This window comes from Ctenocephalides felis, unplaced genomic scaffold (genome assembly GCF_003426905.1).
Source record: "Ctenocephalides felis isolate EL2017-DRISC unplaced genomic scaffold, ASM342690v1 CF-g0.4_SCAFFOLD_01886, whole genome shotgun sequence".
NCBI lineage: Eukaryota > Metazoa > Arthropoda > Insecta > Siphonaptera > Pulicidae > Ctenocephalides > Ctenocephalides felis.
Window position 1 is genome coordinate 168,996,748 of NW_020538040.1, and position 19,248 is coordinate 169,015,995.

The following is a 19,248-nucleotide window of genomic DNA, read 5'->3' on the forward strand; positions in this document are numbered from 1 at the left end:
CAAATATATAATCGTCATAGTCATATACTATTTGAATGTCAAAATAAATAGATTTATAGAGATAAAAAAAATATCTTTCTACAATCAAAAGTTCACCATTATGATCGACAAGCGATGTAAAGTAAATTAATATTAAATAAACAATGAATCGATCATAAAATGCATATTTAATCATTTTATTTCAGTAATAAATATTCGTAATATCGTAGAAACGTATATCAAATAAATATGAAAATAATATCAAAGCACGAACTGAAATACATTTGAAAATACAGAATAATGATTTTGCATTGTTATGAGATTCTTCCTATCTAGAAGAGATTCAAGGCAAATTAAATTTGCTTTTTATTATATGAAAACAAATATATAATTTCTTGAGTCTTTTATTGGATTTATATAAAAATATATTTAATATAAAAATTGTTTGTGAATGTTTTACGCGAACTGCACTAAAATGCTACATACATGCTTTTATGACTTAACATTTTATAATATAACGACCGACATAAATTGTCATACAATGTAGAACAAACTGATTTAATTTTTATTTATTCCGCAAATTTATATTTTAATATTTTATGTGATTAAAAAAAAAATTTAATTTTTATATTATGAAAAAATATTATGCGTTGAAATTAAGTTTGCCAGATGATAAAGGATGGTAATTGTTGGATATTTAAATTTAGAATCTTAAAAATTCAAATCAAACAAATATTAGTTACATTACTTTCACTTAACTGTAATATTTCATGTAACATAAGATCTTTACATTAAAAAATAGTTTAATATGGACTTGAATAAATAATGCATTATCTATGTTATTGTTACGTTTGTGAATTAAAAAACTAATTGAAATGCAGTTTTGTGGAATATCTAGATTCTAGAAGAACAATAAAATAAGCAAATATTTCAAAATAATTGGATGTTTTTGTAAAAGAGGTAAATATGTCTCGATGGAAAAGCTTTGATAATATAAAGAAAACGTGAAAAAATATTGTCGTTTCATATATTTTTACAGGGTGTCCCAGAACTCAACATCAAGCCGAAACGGGGTGATAGTGTTGACCTTAACTGTCCAGAAACAAATTAAGAAAAAAAATATCTCACGTTGTTTGGAAATTTTTAGCTTTTAAGTGCAACCTAGAGCTTTGATATAAATGTGATTATTTTGGTTAATTTTTATTACTTTTTTATTACTTTTTTATTTCAAAGAATATTGAGACAATTGCCCCCAGTTTCCAATAACTAAATCTTTTTGTTGATTTTGTTGAACTATGAATTTAAAATTTTTAAAATCACTTTGATAGTCTCTTCCTTAAAAAAAATATACTAAAGTGTGTTGGCAAGTTTCATCAAAGGTTGGCACATTTAATAAGGATTGTAAAATGGTAAAATATTTGATAAATTTATAATTGAAAACAAAAAACTAGTAAAAAAATAAAAACTGAAAAATGGTTCCTAATTGCTAAGGCGCTCAAATGTTTTTGTTTCGCATATGCTCTTGGTAGATTCCTAACTTTTCTACAATATGATGAGAAATAGATGGTGAATAAGGCAAAGCAAATACTGACGTCACTTTTACCAAAATCAACAAAAATTAGTAAAATTAATAAAATAACGAATAATCTTGACCTTGTGTAATTTAGGTTTATTGGAATAAATATCAGATAGAAAAATATCCCTTACCCCAAAGGGTCCCGGGTTAACTTGACCAATAATAATAAATGTTGAAATTGTTTCCCATCTGCACCAATACATGCCTTAGATCATCTTAATAAGATATATCCATATTGTCCATATCCCCAAGAGTTGATCTCTAGACTTGTCGTTGAGTTCTGGGACACCCTGTCCAATATTCGTTATATATCTGTCTGTACGCAAAAATAACAATGCATTGAAAACGAGACAAATTTTCTTTCATCACATGACTGAATCAACTGAGAATAAAAATTTAGACTTGAATCTCTAAATTTTTATTCTCAGGTGATTCATTTGATGAAAAAAATCGTCTCGTTTTCAATGCATTGTTATCTTTGCGTACAGACAGATTTATGACGAATATTGGACATGGTGTCCCAGAATTCAACGTCAAGTCTAGAGATGAGCACTTAGGGAAATGGATAATAAATAGATTAAGATGATTTATTAAGATAACTTATTGGTGCAGATGGGAAACAATTATAATAATTTTAAGTATTTTTCTAACTGACTTTTATTCCAATAAACATTGAAAGTTTTAATATAAAATGAATCCCGATTTATTGATTTTGAAACTAGAATTCATTTAATAATGATGTGCAGATTTACAGATATTATATTTGTAAACGTCAGTAATAAATGTTTAAAAGATAAATAATAGATTTTATTGCTTCTCACACGTGATAAATATTATCTTTAAAATTTCAAATAAAATTCTATCTTCGACTGCATAATAAATATGAAGACCTAAATACTATTGCAACAAAGTAAGCGCTTTTGTCGTTGTACCGCAGCATAATTTTACAATATCTCGAAACTGTACGATTGACAAGTTTTACAAACTAGTAACATTTGCATAATATACACTATTCTACATCACTTATTGGGTTATTAATTTTAAAAGTACGTGACTAGGTGGAACAAATGTTTTGCAAAGCTCTACGTTACTTTATATCAAAGTACTTTCGTTGCCTGGTCGATGCTAACGTGCCAATATGCATGGTAAAAATGGAACTTATGAGATGTAAAGGAATAAAATGAGGTAAAAATATAAGAAATAAAACTTGTATGTAATAACAAGTTAAAAGATTGAAACCCGAACTCCTTGTAATCTAATATCATGCTTTTTCACTTGAAAATAAATATCAAAAATACATTTCCGTTGAAAGGCAAGTATGAAGAATAAATTTTCAATAGGGCTCTCGCAATAAGCTTTCATGATTTTGTTGAAAGTTTAACTCATCAAGGAGGATCTTCTTTGGTTAAAGAGCACGTCATTTATTATTAAATAATAGACTCATTTTTAGGAAGGCAGGTCCAACGATTTCGGAGATACAAAAAAAGGTTAAAAAAAATTGCCATTTGGTGTTCAAAATTGACTATCTCTCGCAATAAGCTTTCATGATTCTAGTGAAAGTTTAACTCATCACGTGAACCTTCTTTCGTTAAAGAACAGGTCATTTGTTATTAATTAATTGACTGATTTTTAAGATGGCAATTTCAGCGGTTTCGGAGATTCAAAAAAAAGGTTAAAAAAATGCCATTTGGTGGTCAAAAATGGCAATCTCTCGCAATGAGCTTTCATAATTCTAGTGTAAGTTTAACTCAACACGAGGACCTTTCTTGATTAGAGAACACGTCATTTATTATTAAATAATTGACTAATTTTTAAAAAGGCAGGTCTAGCAGTTTTGAAGATACAAAAATAAATTCAAAAAAATGGCATTTGGCGGTCAAAATTGACTATCTCTCGCAATAAGCTTTCATGATTCTAGTGAAAGTTTAACTCATCCCATCCATCAGGAAGGCAGGTTTAGCAGTTTTGGAGATACAGAAGAAGAAGTTCAAGAACATGCCATTTGGCCGTCAAAAATTAACAACAAATTATCAAATATTTTAATAATAACTACAGATTTTATTTCCAATTTTATGGAATCCGTAGCAAAATTTATTATGTTCAAAGTTTACTTATTATATTGTTGAAACAAATGTCTTCGACATTTTCTACAGTATGGATCAACCGACTTGAATGATTCAAAAAACATTCGGTTCGTACTGACGGCGAGATGTACTGCTTAATTTTTTCAAAAGGCGTATCCAGTATTTTTGAAAAAAACGGACCAAAGATTGGATCATCCGATTGCATTGATTCAGTAATATTTTGATTTTAATTTCTATGAATTCCATTATAAGATTTATAATGTCCAAAGTTCACTTATATTGTTCAAATAAATGTCCATTTTTTACAGTATGAATGATTTTTTTACAGTATGACATGAATTTTTCAAGAAACATTCGCTTCGTACTGACGGCGAGATATACTGGTTAATTTCTGCTATAGGCAGGTTCAGTCTGTTTAAAATTATGGAGCAAAGACTGCAAAAATTGGTCATGCAGTTTATGAGAAAACGGCTCATCCGATTACATTGATTCAAAAAACATTTTACTTGTGTTGATGACGTGAAGAAATTTAATAAAAAATTGAATTTTGCAAAAAATCAAATTTTTACAAAACAAATCAAACAAATTCAAAATTTAAAAAATAAAATCGCAGGATTTGAAAGTTTTCAAAAATTAATAAGCACTTACAGTATTTATAATCATTTGAAATAATTGTTATTATTCATTGTTCAGTTCTTATTGATTACTGATTGAATTTATTCATTGAATATTTAATTACGATACGAGATGTTCCAACTATTTGCCTTAAGACACAATTCCATGCACTACTAGTTTAATACACAATTCTGAACAGAATATATCCATATGTACCTAGAGATGAGCAAATTTTAGCAGAAATCGGCAAGCCATACCTTTACCAAAACTTATTTTCAATAAGAAAAATCTTAAAATAAATACACCATGACTATGTATTCAAAACCTTTCATTTTTTTCAACGATATATGACCACGTTTTTCTTTTCGAAGGAAATTGATCACCGTAATAATACTCACTAGGTGCTACGCTAGATAAGAAATAGCGCAATGTATTCCAGAGAAAAGGGTTAACAAAACATCACAAATTCGTTTAGGTCACAGCACCTGTATTTGAACTAACTCAGAATTCGATTCGGAAAGCTGGCCGAGCGCACGGGGATTACGCAATTGCGAGATGCACTACACAAGTGCATTCGTGTTCTCGATCTGCATCACGCGGCCTCATATTTAACAAAGTGTTGCTAGTTTTGTTGTCTTGCAAGTCCGCTGACCCGGAAAAGTTATTACGATTCTCGTAATGCACGAACGGCGTAGAATCGATTCACAGCCCGATCATTACCTTAATAGGTCCACCGACGGGCATCGCGCTCCAATGGATTAATTCAATGCGGCCAATTAATCTAATGAATTCTGTCGATGGCGTTTAACTGGAAAGCATTCGACAGGAGGGCGCAGCAACACAAACTACATCGTCCAGAGTCGTCGGATCGGAATGAGAAGCGCGTTTCGAACAATTTTTATACTAGTCGACAAAATTCACGAATGTGAAACGCGGATTACACTGATCGGAGACACAGTTCCCGGCATCGGAGCCCGAATCCTCGGCCGGCGGCCAGCTAGGCGCGTTCGCTATATATAACACGCTTTTGGGTGAGTAATGCACGCATGCAGAACTCGAACGGGACGAAAATAAATCGCTTGACGGTTGACCCACTGACAAATGATCTGTCGATTTTTTTCAAGATCAAATTCTATCATCTGCACTTCATTAAGATTAAATTCGATTGAGTGTAATTTTTATAGCGATACTATTTTAAAATAGAGGAATAATTATGGTCTATCAGACATCACCTTAAATTGGACGTCATAGCAATTATAGGAGATAAACGGCTACATTGTCAAAATTTTAATGAAAGAATTTTTATTGTTGTTTGTTGTTTTTGTTTTTAAGCACGATTGTTAAGCTTACCTATGATATCTGAATATATTTTTTAAGTATACGTTATTTATTTATTTTATAAGATATATGGTTATTTTTAAGAAAAATTAGAATTTTTATATAACCTCTAGAATAGCTTACATGCAGTTGCTATAGAAAGGACCATCTAAACCATAATTTCCCAAACTTGTTTGTGCCGTGGACCCCATGCAATATTTTTTGTTTTGTTATGGACCCCCTATATTAAAGTGACCACACGTATCAGTGTCGCCGGAACAGTCACGGATTTCCATCTAGTGATCCGAGGATATATGTATGTTGGTACTAATTGGTATTAAAACAGATTGTAGGTTTACAAAAATGAATAATTCGATTTTGATGAAACTTGACATACATTATTACTACACTATACTAAATATTTGACAAAAAATTTAAGTTGGAACATTCAATAATTTTTGAGATATGCGAGGTTGATGGGTTGCAGGCTCCGCTCTCAATACTATTATTGAAACAGATTGTACGTTTTCCAAAATGAATAATTCGATTTTGATGAAACTTGACATACATTATTACTACACTATACTAAATATTTGACAAAAAATTTAAGTTGGAACATTCAATAGTTTTTGAGATATGCGAGGTTGATGGGTTGCAGGCTCCGCTCTCAATACTATTATTGAAACAGATTGTACGTTTTCAAAAATGAATAATTCGATTTTTATGAAACTTGACATACATTGTTACTACACTATAATAAATATTTGACAAAAACTTAAAGTTGGAACATTCAATAGTTTTTGAGATATGCGAGGTTGATGGGCGGCTGGCTCCGCTCTCAATACTAGTATTGAAACAGATTACACGTTTTCAAAAATACATATTTCGATTTTGATGAAACTTGACACACATTTTGACTACACTATACTAAATATTTGATAAAAATTTAAAGTTGAAACATTCAATAGTTTTTGAGATATGCGAGGTTGATGGGTGGCTGGCTCCGCTCTCAATACTAGTATTGAAACAGATTACACGTTTTCAAAAATGCATATATCGATTTTGATAAAACTTGATACACATTGTTATTATACTTTACCAAAAATGTGGTCAAGATTTAAAGTTGGAACATTCAATAGTTTCTGAGATATGCGAGGTTGATTAGTGGTAAGCTCCGCTCTCAATACTAGTATTGAAACAGATTACACGTTTTCAAAAATGCATAATTCAATTTTGATGAACTTGACATATATTGTTGAACACACTGATCTAAACCGTTTACACTGGCGAGGTATAAACAATAAGAAACTAGTGGTCTCAGAATGCTTTTTGATTCGCCATTTTTTACACTTTTTGATCCTTATCTCTAAAATGGCTAAATCGGTTTTGAACAAAATCTAATCACCATGTCTTCTCATCACTATGAATTGAATGTTTTGAATCATTCAAATCGGATGCTCTGTTCTCTCAAGAACTTAATTTCCATTTTCTGCACTCTTTGATCTGTATCTCGGAAACGGCTGGACCGACCTTCCCCAAATACTAATTAGCACTAATCCCCATGAGAAGAAATCGAATGATTTTTGAATAATTCAAATCGGTTGAGCGGTTTCCAAAAACTCCCGAAAACCGTCGACAAAAAATTGTCACATACATACATACACACGCACACACATCAATTTTTTCTAATGTAAGATATGCCACAATGCTCAGGAACCTTTGAAATGACAGTTATTCCAAGTCTGATGATGAATTCTTCTGGCAAATTTCCTTAGGAAAATTGTATCCAGTAAGATCTTTATAAAAAATGTTTCTCTAAAATATGTATTTAAAACAAATGTATTTATCACGTTTGTTGTGATTGTATATCAATAAACTATGAGTCTGATTACAAGAAATTAAATAGAAATAACTACCAAAGCAAAATTTATGAAGTAGTAAGTAGGAGTTGATTATTTGTTAATTATGTTTAAAAATATATATTTAGTTTGTGATTTTTGATTTTGTTGATAAAAGTAATGATTAAAGTGCATCGCATGATTAAATAATGTTACTATTATTCTATGAAACCTTTTTAAAATTGAAAACAAAATGGCAGTTTTTACCACGTTTATGTATGGGGATAAGGTGCCAAATTTTGTTATTTTTAAAAAAAAACAGCAAAAAACATATTTTTACAATGATGAATCAGCTGAAATTATAGCACATAGCCAGATAGTTGTATGTTTGTTGTGCAATATTTGTTATGACATAATTGGATTGGTTTTCACAATATATTTATCAAAGTCAAATTGGTCCTTTGTGCCATGCCCTACCCTATTTAAATTTTATATACATATTTACCAATTGAAAGTTGCAAACGCATCCACGCCAGCACTTTGATAGGAATAACAATATTGATCAAGTGAAAAAATTATTATTGAGAATATATCCATTTGTAAACTCATATAAATTAGACAGCCCCTAGAGTAAAATAAGGTATTCGACTTATACAACAATAAATAGACGTGAGAAACTTGACATATTTAACAAAGCCAAACTATTTTTCACGCAAAAAGGTAATAAAAGCTTTTGTACGGAGTCATGAAAAGGAACGCAACTAAATAATTTATATATACATATATATATATATATATATATATATATATATATATATATATATAAATATGAGTCAAAATCTTCAAGAAATACACCAAATAAAAATTGTAGAAATTTATAAAATCTATATTATTTCTATACGTTTCGACAGATTATCTTATCTGTCCCATTTTCAAGGACAGATTTGAAGAAAAACAGAATATAAAATAACTAAACTATCAAAAAGATTATAAATAATTTTATAATGAGTTTGTGTGTATTGCACATGTAAGTATGTATGAATGAACGTACAAGATTACTGCTAAATAATTCTACTTTTTATTTAGGACATTTATTATTTATTATTGTCGTAAATTAAGCATGTAGACGTGAGCAGATTTAGCTGCAAATCTGTGACAGTTACATCATAATCTATTAGTAAAATAATCATATGCGTACGAAACCTTGACGGTTAATTATAAATCAGATACAAAAATAACGCAAAAGAAATGCCGAATTTCAAAACACCGATGTTATGAAAAAGTTTATATGAAAATGATATATTGAAATCAAATAATTTTATAATAGTAGGTATATCAAAAACAAGTAAAGTTAAATATTGTTTAGCTAAAATATTTGAAAGTAGAGGGAAAATGATACATAACCAGCCATTACCCTGATTCCTACAATGACGCTATCGGGAGTATTTTCATTTTTTGGTTGTGAGCACTGTTGTTTAGTTTAAGAGACCTTAATATAATTTTTAAGTCTACTTTATTTAATTGTATTATGAAATTCATTGATATTTTTAAGTTAAATTTAACAGTTTCTTTCATATGACCTCTATACAAGCTTACAAGTGGGTGGGGTAAAAAGGACCTGCTAAACCTTTACCCCGGCAAGGAAGAAAACAAATAAAATAGTAAATAAAAAGTATATTAAGATAAAAAAAATAATTTTACTAGAGATTTATTAAATAAAAAGTTATTTAAACTCTGCTGATGAATATTTCTGACAAAATACCAGATCAATGTAATATGCGATGATATCTCTATAAAAAATTTACCCTTGAAATTTATATTCTGCATTGGTTGAATAATGCAGATAGTATTTCGTAAAATCCCTTTAAAATTAAAAATAATATGTTGGACCTGTTTGTCCCCTAGCCGTTCCATTTTATTTACCTATGGGGTGAAAAGGACCAGGTGACACATTTTCGAAGAAAGCAAAAAAAACACATTTCTACAATGAAAAATTAGCTGGAAATTTTACTGGTCATAGTCAGATAGTTGCTTGTTTGATATGTGTTATTTATTTTTATATAATTGAATTGGTTTTAACAATATAATTGCTCAAAGTCAAATTGAAACTTTGTGCTCTAATGCTAATTAAAACAGAAATGAATATACAAAAACTGATGTACTTAATATTAATTAATATATTAATTAATTATATATTCATTAACCTTAAAATTAAAATTATTTGTATGTATTATGAAATCAACTATTATATTATTAATTTATATTTTTATTAAAAATTACAAATATTGGTAAATTTTACACAAATAAAATTTAATACACGTTTCATATTTCAACTTCTTAAGTTTCATAGCATCACGCAATACAACAAATAATAATAGTAATTTTCAGTTTCGCAAAATGAATTTTATCCACTTTCTTGAAAATTTAATTTTAACAATGAATTTTATGTACGTGAGAAAACTATACATCGTATTTCCGATTAGAGAATTAAGTAATTTGTCGGTCGTATATTTCCCCCGGGCGTAAAGCTTTTCCTGCGTGCCGTGTTTCATAAAATATAAATATGTAAAAAAGTCACGTATTTCAGTTCGAAGCCCGTTCACAGGTAATAACGTTATAAACTATTCATATAGACGCTAAAGAGTAATAAAACGTTGAATTGTGACTTCAATCGTGAAAACCCTGCCAAAAACACGTACGTTGGGCCCTGTTCGCATAAAGAAATCGAAAAATGCAAGAAGTAGACTAATTGTAAATAACATTTTGCATTAAGGTAATTCGCATTAACTTCCTGAAATGTATACTTAATCAATTTAATCAATAAGAATTAAAATTTAGCTATTTATAATGAATATTTAACATTTTATTTTGAAAACCAAATTTTCGCTCTCGATAAAAAAATAATCGATTCGATATCCAGTCGATGTCTTTCAAACGCGCTTATAATATCTGTAAATGTATCTGTAAATGTACATTAAATTAATTTGTTGAACACATTTTATTTCATCCATATCGTATTTTATTTAAGTGTGGACGTCAACTGTAATCAGTAGATTCCTACGAAACACCAAACAACGTGCATATGCTTCGACACAGATTAGAATCACTCAAGCGCACATTAAATTCAGATTTTTTACTTTATAATAGTAATCAAAACTAATTTAATTTCACTGAAGTTGACTTATTAGTAACTTATTAGTGTTTTTTTCATTGATTTTATATACTTTGTATCCTATACAAAATATCGATGAAAACATGACTCTATATATATATATTATTAATCGGCCCAAAACTCCATGATTTCAAAAATATTGTATTTCCATTGTACCTGAGTATTTTAATTTGCTTGAAAAGTACATTTTATGCCCTTAACCCTGCTTAATGCCCTTAACGAGATAAATAAAAACCATAATCATTCAAGTTAATCCTTAACCATTTCAATACGCTCTAAAAAAAACGTGGCTCCATTTTAAAACGCTTCTATTCGAATTTTTGGATTTGATATTGTTCTAATAACTGTGTATATTTGTGTGATCATGTTTACAATTGGTGATTTGTATATTTGAGTTTTTATAACTGGTGATTAAATAAATTTGTTTATTAAAATTAGATTTTGAAATATCTTGTTTTTGAAAATATTTACGTCGTAGCGAAAAATGTGAGAGAAAATTGAAATTGAACAAAAAATTCAAACGCTATCTAAAATTAGTCAGTATTGGAAATTTTTGGCTTCATATATTTTATGTAGGATATATAACAAATTCATAATAATTATTATTTATTATAATATTTAACCAGATAGATGTAATAATAAAATTTAAAAAAATGTAACCCCAAGGTTCGAACTAGCGCATATCAGTCTTCGACTCCTACAGAAAATACGATAAGCGCTCGAATACCTTGACATACTATTAATTAAGCAGAGATATAGCGCATAGCGCATTTTTAGCAACTTTAATTAATTTTCATAATTAAACCACTTTCCATAGGCCTATAATATTTTATCGGGTTCGGTTTGACAATCAACTCTATCACCATGCAAAGTTTCATTGAAATCCCAGACGAGTAAACCTGAGGGTTCCCTTGTAAGTACGATTTTCACTGATACGGCCCCATCATAAGAAATTGCCAAAGACCACAAACGATATAGTGACGCCACTGCTTATGTATGAAAGCTAAACAAATTAAATATTTAATTGTTTTATATTTTTTGCAACTTTATTTAATTTTTATAATTAAACCACTTCCCATAGGCCTATAATATTTTATCGGATTCGGTTTGACTATCAACTTTATCACCATGCAAAGTTTCATTAAAATCCCAGACGAGTAAACCTGAGGTTTCCCTTGTAAGTACGATTTTCACTGATACGGCCCCATCGTAAGAAATGGCCAAAGGCCACGAACGATATAGTGACGCCACTGCTTATGTATGAAAGCTAAACCAATTAAATATTTAATTGTTTTTTTCTTGCAACTTTAATTATTTTTTATAATTAAACCACTTCCCATAGGCCTATAATATTTTATCGGGTTTGGTTTGACTATCAACTCTATCACCATGCAAAGTTTCATTAAAATCCCAGACGAGTAAACCTGAGGGTTCCCTTGTAAGTACGATTTTCACTGATAGGGATCATAAGAAATTGCCAAAGACTACGAACAATGTAGTGACGCCACTGCTTATGTATAAAAGCTAAACCAATTAAATATTTAATTGTTTTTTATTTTTTCCAACTTTAATTAATTTTTACAATTAAACCACTTTCCATAGGCCTATAATATTTTATCGGGTTTGGTTTGACTATCAACTCTATCACCATGCAAAGTTTCATTAAAATCCCAGACGAGTGAACCTGAGGGTTTCCTTGTAAGTACGATTTTCACTGATAGGGATTATAAGAAATTGCCAAAGACCACGAACGATGTAGTGACGCCACTGCTTATGTATGAAAGCTAAACCAATTAAATTTTTAATTGTTTTATATTTTTTTGCAACTTTAATTAATTTTTATAATTAAACCACTTTCCATAGGCCTATAATATTTTATCGGGTTTGGTTTGACTATCAACTCTATCATCATGCAAAGTTTCATTAAAATCCCAGACGAGTAAACCTGAGGTTTTTCTTGTAAGTGCGATTTTCACTGATACGGCCCCATCATAAGAAATGGCCAAAGGCCACGAACGATATAGTGACGCCACTGCTTATGTATGAAAGCTAAACCAATTAAATATTTAATTGTTTTATATTTTTTTCAACTTTAATTAATTTTTATAATGAAACCACTTCCCATGGGCCTATAATATTTTATCGGGTTCGGTTTGACTATCAACTCTATCGCAATGGAAAGTTTCATTAAAATCCCAAACGAGTAAACCTGAGGGTTCCCTTGTAAGTACGATTTTCACTGATAGGGATTATAAGAAATTGCCAAAGACCACGAACGATGTAGTGACGCCACTGCTTATGTATGAAAGCTAAACCAATTAAATATTTAACAGTGAATATAAATAACAATATTAAATTAAATCATTTTATTTAATAAATAATAAAATTTTGTATTTTATTTATTAACATTAATAATTAACTAGATAGACATTAGTTAAATAAAACAATACATATATATGTGTATATAATAGCAATCTTGGGGCTAGTTGTTACATACAAGATTTATATACAGATTCGAGTGAAGAAGATTGGGTGAAAAGTATATTTTGTAAGATAGAGACACATGTAAAATGTGTTTTAGTAGAGACTAAATTTTTTATTTATATTCTGTAGTTGATACACTATATATTTTATTTGTATTTTTTAGGAGTATAGCTAATTAGGATTAGGAGCATATTAATTTTCTTAAAAATAAGCAACGAATAAATTTTCAGAGGTTTTATTGCCATGTTTTGTCGTTACTACTTGCCCCGGTAGATGTTACAATTACCCCCAAATCTGGTGTAAGTTGTAAGATTGGACTTTCTAAAAAATAATTAATTGTAAAATTATGAAGAATAGTTATCAAATTGTTTTTACTTGACTTCTTAGAGTAATAGTTGAAGCATCTATATGGCTTTATTCTGTAAAAATATAATTAGTGGATCTCATAATATATTAATTCTTTAAAAAAAACTTTTAAAACAAGCTCCTGGTTTCCCTAATGAACGAAATAGAATAGAAAAAGCATAACAAATTTAGAAAAATGATTTTATAAGAAACAATTGTGATTTTTGAAACTTCAGCTTTGGCGTCACAACTTTGGACGAAAAATACTCAAGATTTTTATTTATTGTGGTCATTGGCGTTACTTTCTTTTATTTTATTTTATATAATTCATACATACTGTATCTCAGCCAGACAATCATTCTGATAGGAAAGATCACAGCAATCTTATAACAAAAACAAATTCTTCATTTTTTCTAACAAACTTACATTATGATCGTAGATAATATAAGGAAGAACCTAATAATTTTGGTTTCTGATTTAATTTTTCACTTTAGTTTTGAACTTACAAAGGCACTATGTACAAGATTTCAGGAACACAAAAAATATCATTAAATTACAAAGTCTTTGAAAATTTGGAAGACAATTGCTTAAATTTATCATTTAAACCAAATTCATCCATACGCCTTGGAAATGATGTGTACTTTTCAAAGTAGTAATACATATATAATGAAATAAATGATTCCTAAAATTCTAGCATACCGTAAAAATAATAAAATTGGAATAAATTATAATACATAATTATGTGACCCACAACTCGAACATTTGTTCGATGTGTATCTCGCGACAACCTCTTCCTGAGAACTTCTAACATTTGGCATGGCCAATAACATGGTATCACAAAATAAAATCTAGACCGATTTTGAAAATAATAACGTATTTACATTATAATTTTAATATGCTTTTAATTGTGAGATTAAATATTTAAATATTTAATGTTATGGACATAGATTTTAGAACATGATTCACATTTACCATTAGCATGCTAGTTATGCATAATATTAATTAATAATCCAATTGGTAAATAACAGAAATGAACATGCGAACAACAATATCAATAACGGATTAAATCAGAAATAAACACGTGAACTATTATTTCAACGGATTATTATAACATTTGTAACATTTGCAAGCGGTTCATGAATAAATATTTGAAAAATCATTGCAGTAATGTATTGTTTGAATAACAAATATGATATTTAAATTGAAACTAAAAGCGTTATTGATGTGCAAACAAATTATGCCAGGTGAAATATAAAATCGGATCAATTGTTATTCGAACCAAGTAAGGTAAGGCGGGGTACAAAGGACCAATTTGACTTTGAGCAATTATATTGTGAAAGGCAAACCAATTATATCACAACAAATAATACATATCAAACAAACAACTATTTGACAATGTTCAATGAAACTCCCAGCTGATTCATCACCGTAGAAATGTGTTTTTTGCTGTTTTTCAAAAATTTATCATCTGGTCCTTTTTACCTCAAAGGAGGGGTAAAATAAGGCAACCTGGGGGCAAACAGGTTCAATGTTTTATTTTTAAAATAAAAGGGTTTTTATGAAATAAAAAATAAAGGCTACATTATTTAACCCAACGGAAATATAAAATTCATGGGTACATTTTTTAAATAAATATCACTGTATATAACCTTGATCTAGAATTTTGTCAGTTGGAGTAACTATTTATTCAATTTATCTCTTGTAAAATTTCATTTTCAATTTAATTTATTTTTTTATTCACAATTTTTATTGTTCACACTTTTGTCAGTGTAAAGGTTTAGTTGGTCTTTTTTACCCCAACCACATGTACGCTATTATAGAGATTATATAAAATAATATGTTGAATCTAACTCAAAATTATAAAATAATTATATATACAATACATCTTATAAAACAATTGAATAAAATATACTTAAAAAGTTTCGTAAAGTAAACAACAGCGCTCACAACCAAAAAACTAACAACGAATGAAAATACTTTTGTTATAGATTTTTAAATATTGCCGTTTATGTCCTAATAGCGATGAATCATTACACAACTTTTTTCCTCTACTTTCAAATATTGTTGAAAAATTTCTAACTTTACTTTTTAACTTTCCGTAGGGTAAGTTACTGTAATAATCCAAAAATCAAAATTGAACATTTTTTGCATATCTTCACGTTTTGATGGTTTCTGAACATTTTGAAGGTGTGTGTGTGAGTGTGTGTATGTATGGATACAGTTTTTCGTCCACGTTTTCGGACGCAAGGATCAACCGATTTGAATGGTTAGAAAAAACATTCGATTCCTATTGATAGGGAGATGTGCTGATTAGTTTTTGTCAAAGGCAGGTCCAACCGTTTCGGAGATACAGGACAAAGAGTGCAAAAAATAGAAATCGAGTTCGTGAGAGAACGGAGTTTCCAATTTGAATGTAGTAAACATTCAATTTGTAATGGTGGGAAGAAGTGGTGATTAGTTTTTGGCAAAGGTAGGTTTAGCCGTTTCGGAGATATGAATGTAAATGTGCAAAAAATGGCAGTTTTTGAGAGAACTAAACATCCGATTTGAATGATTCAAAAAACTTTCTGCTTGTGTTGACGAAACAATTACTTTTGGGGATTTTTTTTTTAATTTCAAAATTGAAAGACAAAAATTTTCAAAAAAAATTTTGTTTGCATATCGAAAATAATTCGGATTTTAATTTTAATTCTGGCTAAAGTTCTAAAGCTCACTCATATACTCTAAACAAATTTAACTTTGCAATTCAGTTCATATGATTCTTATAATTATTGGACAATGTGTCAGTATTTATAAAAATTTATTTCAAAACATTTAATATTCCTTAAATATTGAGTTACGGTAAGGAAAGTTCCAGCAATTTGCCTTAAGGTACAATGCCATACACTACTAGTTTTTTGATATATTGGCGGTGGACCTTTTTACCCGCGAAACTTCAAGCCCCGCTCTACCCTACATAAAATTGAAAAAATGAGGATGCAAATGCAAGCGCAAATATACAGAACGTATTTAACGCTATATGGAATAAAAATTTATTAACGACGTAGGCAAATTAAAAATTGATATCGTGATGTTTTATTTATTTAATATAAGTAAATAATGATAAAACGAAAATCTATTTCTGTACTCTAATAAAAATAAAAAAAATATATTACCAATGTTAAAAACAGCTATTCATTTCTTATAGTTGCTGCTACAAATTAGTTTCTAACGAAATGGTACAATAAATAAAAATCGCAACAAAATGAGCAAGCCGAGGAGAGTTCGCCTTGTAGCAACTGGTGCTGTTGGTCCGTCACGATCTCACGGATAATGTGTTCGATGGCTTGGGAAGAGGCGGACGGACGTGAGATGCCCTAGGGCTATTTCACATATGTACGGCATTTGAGAGAAGATCTAGTGTTCTATTTATTGAAAAAATTGAGACAATAATAGATTGCTTTTGTAATCAGAATTCATATTATTGCTTATTACCGGTATGGGTAAAAAATTATATAACTATCACTGCTCTAAAACATCATAAAATTGCATATTTTAGAGCAATCTATCTTTTACAATTGTCATTTCATAAAAAAATATGAATTGTATATGTGGCGCGAAGCTTAATGATACTTAAAAAAGTCCACTACCATTTTCTCAAAACCAAGTAAATTTAAAAAAAAAATATTAACCAGCCATCGCCTTAAATGAATTTGACTACCACGAGATAAACGGCCAAGTATTTTTTTCCGGTGTTAGTCTTTTTCTCATTGAGCACGGTTGTTTAGTTAACGATGCCTGAATATAATTTTTAAGTATACTTTGTTTTTTTAAGTTAGTATTAACAGTTTTTTTTATAAAAGCTTATATGTAGTTGGGGTAAGAATAACCGTCTGAATCTTTACACTGGCGAGATGTAAACGGCAAGAAAATACTAAATAAAAATGTAAAATTAGATCAACTAAGAAATTTTACGAAATACATTTAAAATTAATAGTTATTCCAACTCTCATGATGAATTTCTCTGAAAAAGTTCCATACGAAGGTAGTATGCAGTGTGATGTTTATAAAAAAATGTCCCCCTGAAAATGTATTTCGAAGAAAAGATGCATTCACTTTGTTTGTAATTATTGTATTTCAGGAAACTGAGTCTGATATAATTAAACAACAAAATATCTACCAAAGCAAAATTTATGATAGTAGTAAGAGTTTTTTTTATTATCTCTTTTATTTACAACTGTCCAGTTAAGGACATTTAATAAATTTGAGGAATTTTCAATAGTCGTCAGTAGTAAGAGTTGACAAAGTTGTTTATTTATAATGTTTGAAAATATATATTTAGATTATGATCAACCAATTAAACTGTTTCCCATTAATTAAATAATGTAGCTATTATTCCATAAAACCCCTTCAAAATTTAAAATAAAATTGTTTTTATTTTTGCCCCCTGGCCGTCACTTTTTATTCTGTTTATGGAGTAAAAAGAACCAGGTGACAAATTTTATCAAAAAATTTAAAAAATATAGTTCCGATTTTGGGAACACGGATCAGTTAATTTGAATAATTCAAAAAACATTCGAAGCGTATTAATGGGGAGACGTGGGGATTAGTTCTTGGCAAAGGCAGGTTCAACAATTTCGGAGATTTATTACAAAAAGTAAAATAATGCCATTTGGCAGTGAAAAATAATCATTAGACATATGCACATCAAATTATAAGATATTTTATAGATATTTTATTGTTAAGTACAAATTTCTTTTATTTTTCTATGGGTTGAAAAATTTCAAAATTTTCAAAAAAATTCAAAATATAAAAAAATCCTAATTGTGTAATTAGTTTTTTTTTCAATAGTTTCGAAATTCTCAAAAATCTAATTTTTCATCCTAAATTTTAAAAAATTAAGTAAAAAGCATAGTTTCGATTTTTAGAACTCGGATCAATTGATTTGAATAATTCAAAAAACATTCGATTTGTATTAATGGGGAGACGTGGGGATTAGTTTGTGCAACGATTTTGGAGATTCATTAAAAAGAGTAAAAAAATGCCGTTTGGCAGTAAAAAATGATCATTAGACATATTTGATATTTTACCTCTAAAACAGCTATGCAGCGCAATTTATTGGAAAAGTTTTAAAAAATTTTAAAAGTTTTTTTTTCAACGTTTCGAAATTTTCAAACATCTATTTTTTTTCAAAGTTTTAAGCATTTTAAAGCTATTTTAAAAATTTAAATTTTTGGTTCGAAAAGTTCTAGCAATTTGCCTTAAGGCCATGCACCACTAGTTTAGGTCTGCACAAAACCGTCGTTCATGCATGAATATTTTATCCTAATTAAATTTAAATTCTAAAAAATGTATTTTAAAATAATAAAAACTGTGTAAAGCGTACTATATAAAATGTATTCAATCCGAACTCGTGTGCAAAACGCTAAATTCGGGACACAAAGCTCCCTGCATCCCAGGTAAAGAGTGCTGTTCTGTGCGTGTATTGTTCGCGCGACGAAGATAGAAGCAGAAGAGATTTCACTATACAAGATACATTGATCTTCTGGTCCCTCGAACGTACAATCGGCATTGGCTAAGATCTCTCACAACTATCCAATAGTCTCTTTGGGATGAGAGACCCGTAGCAGGTATCTTTCGTTCGTCAACAGGAAGAATTTCGGTTACCACCACTCGGAAGACTGCTTTGAAACCAAACCAACTTGTCGACTATCTCGAACTGGCGGTACGGACGCAGTCACGCGGCGTGCACACGCGTACGAGGTCCTGTCTCGGCCCAGACTCAAAAGATTTAATTTAGTGAGTGTATTTGACACAATTGAAAGTTTTTGAGTGATTTTTGAGGTATTATTGTGCTTT

At 29.5% G+C, this 19,248-nt stretch overlaps 1 protein-coding gene across 1 annotated transcript in view; it reads right to left on the reverse strand.

Annotated features, from left to right (window-relative positions):
* Window positions 1–5,173, reverse strand: part of LOC113377296 (D-beta-hydroxybutyrate dehydrogenase, mitochondrial) — an 87,284-nt gene extending 82,111 nt beyond the window's left edge. The window contains exon 1 of the mRNA XM_026617556.1: window positions 4,975–5,173. Within this exon, the coding sequence (XP_026473341.1) occupies window positions 4,975–4,998 (24 nt within the window). The 5' untranslated portion in view covers window positions 4,999–5,173. The remainder of the gene's footprint in view (window positions 1–4,974) is intronic.
* Window positions 5,174–19,248: the final 14,075 nt, after the last annotated feature.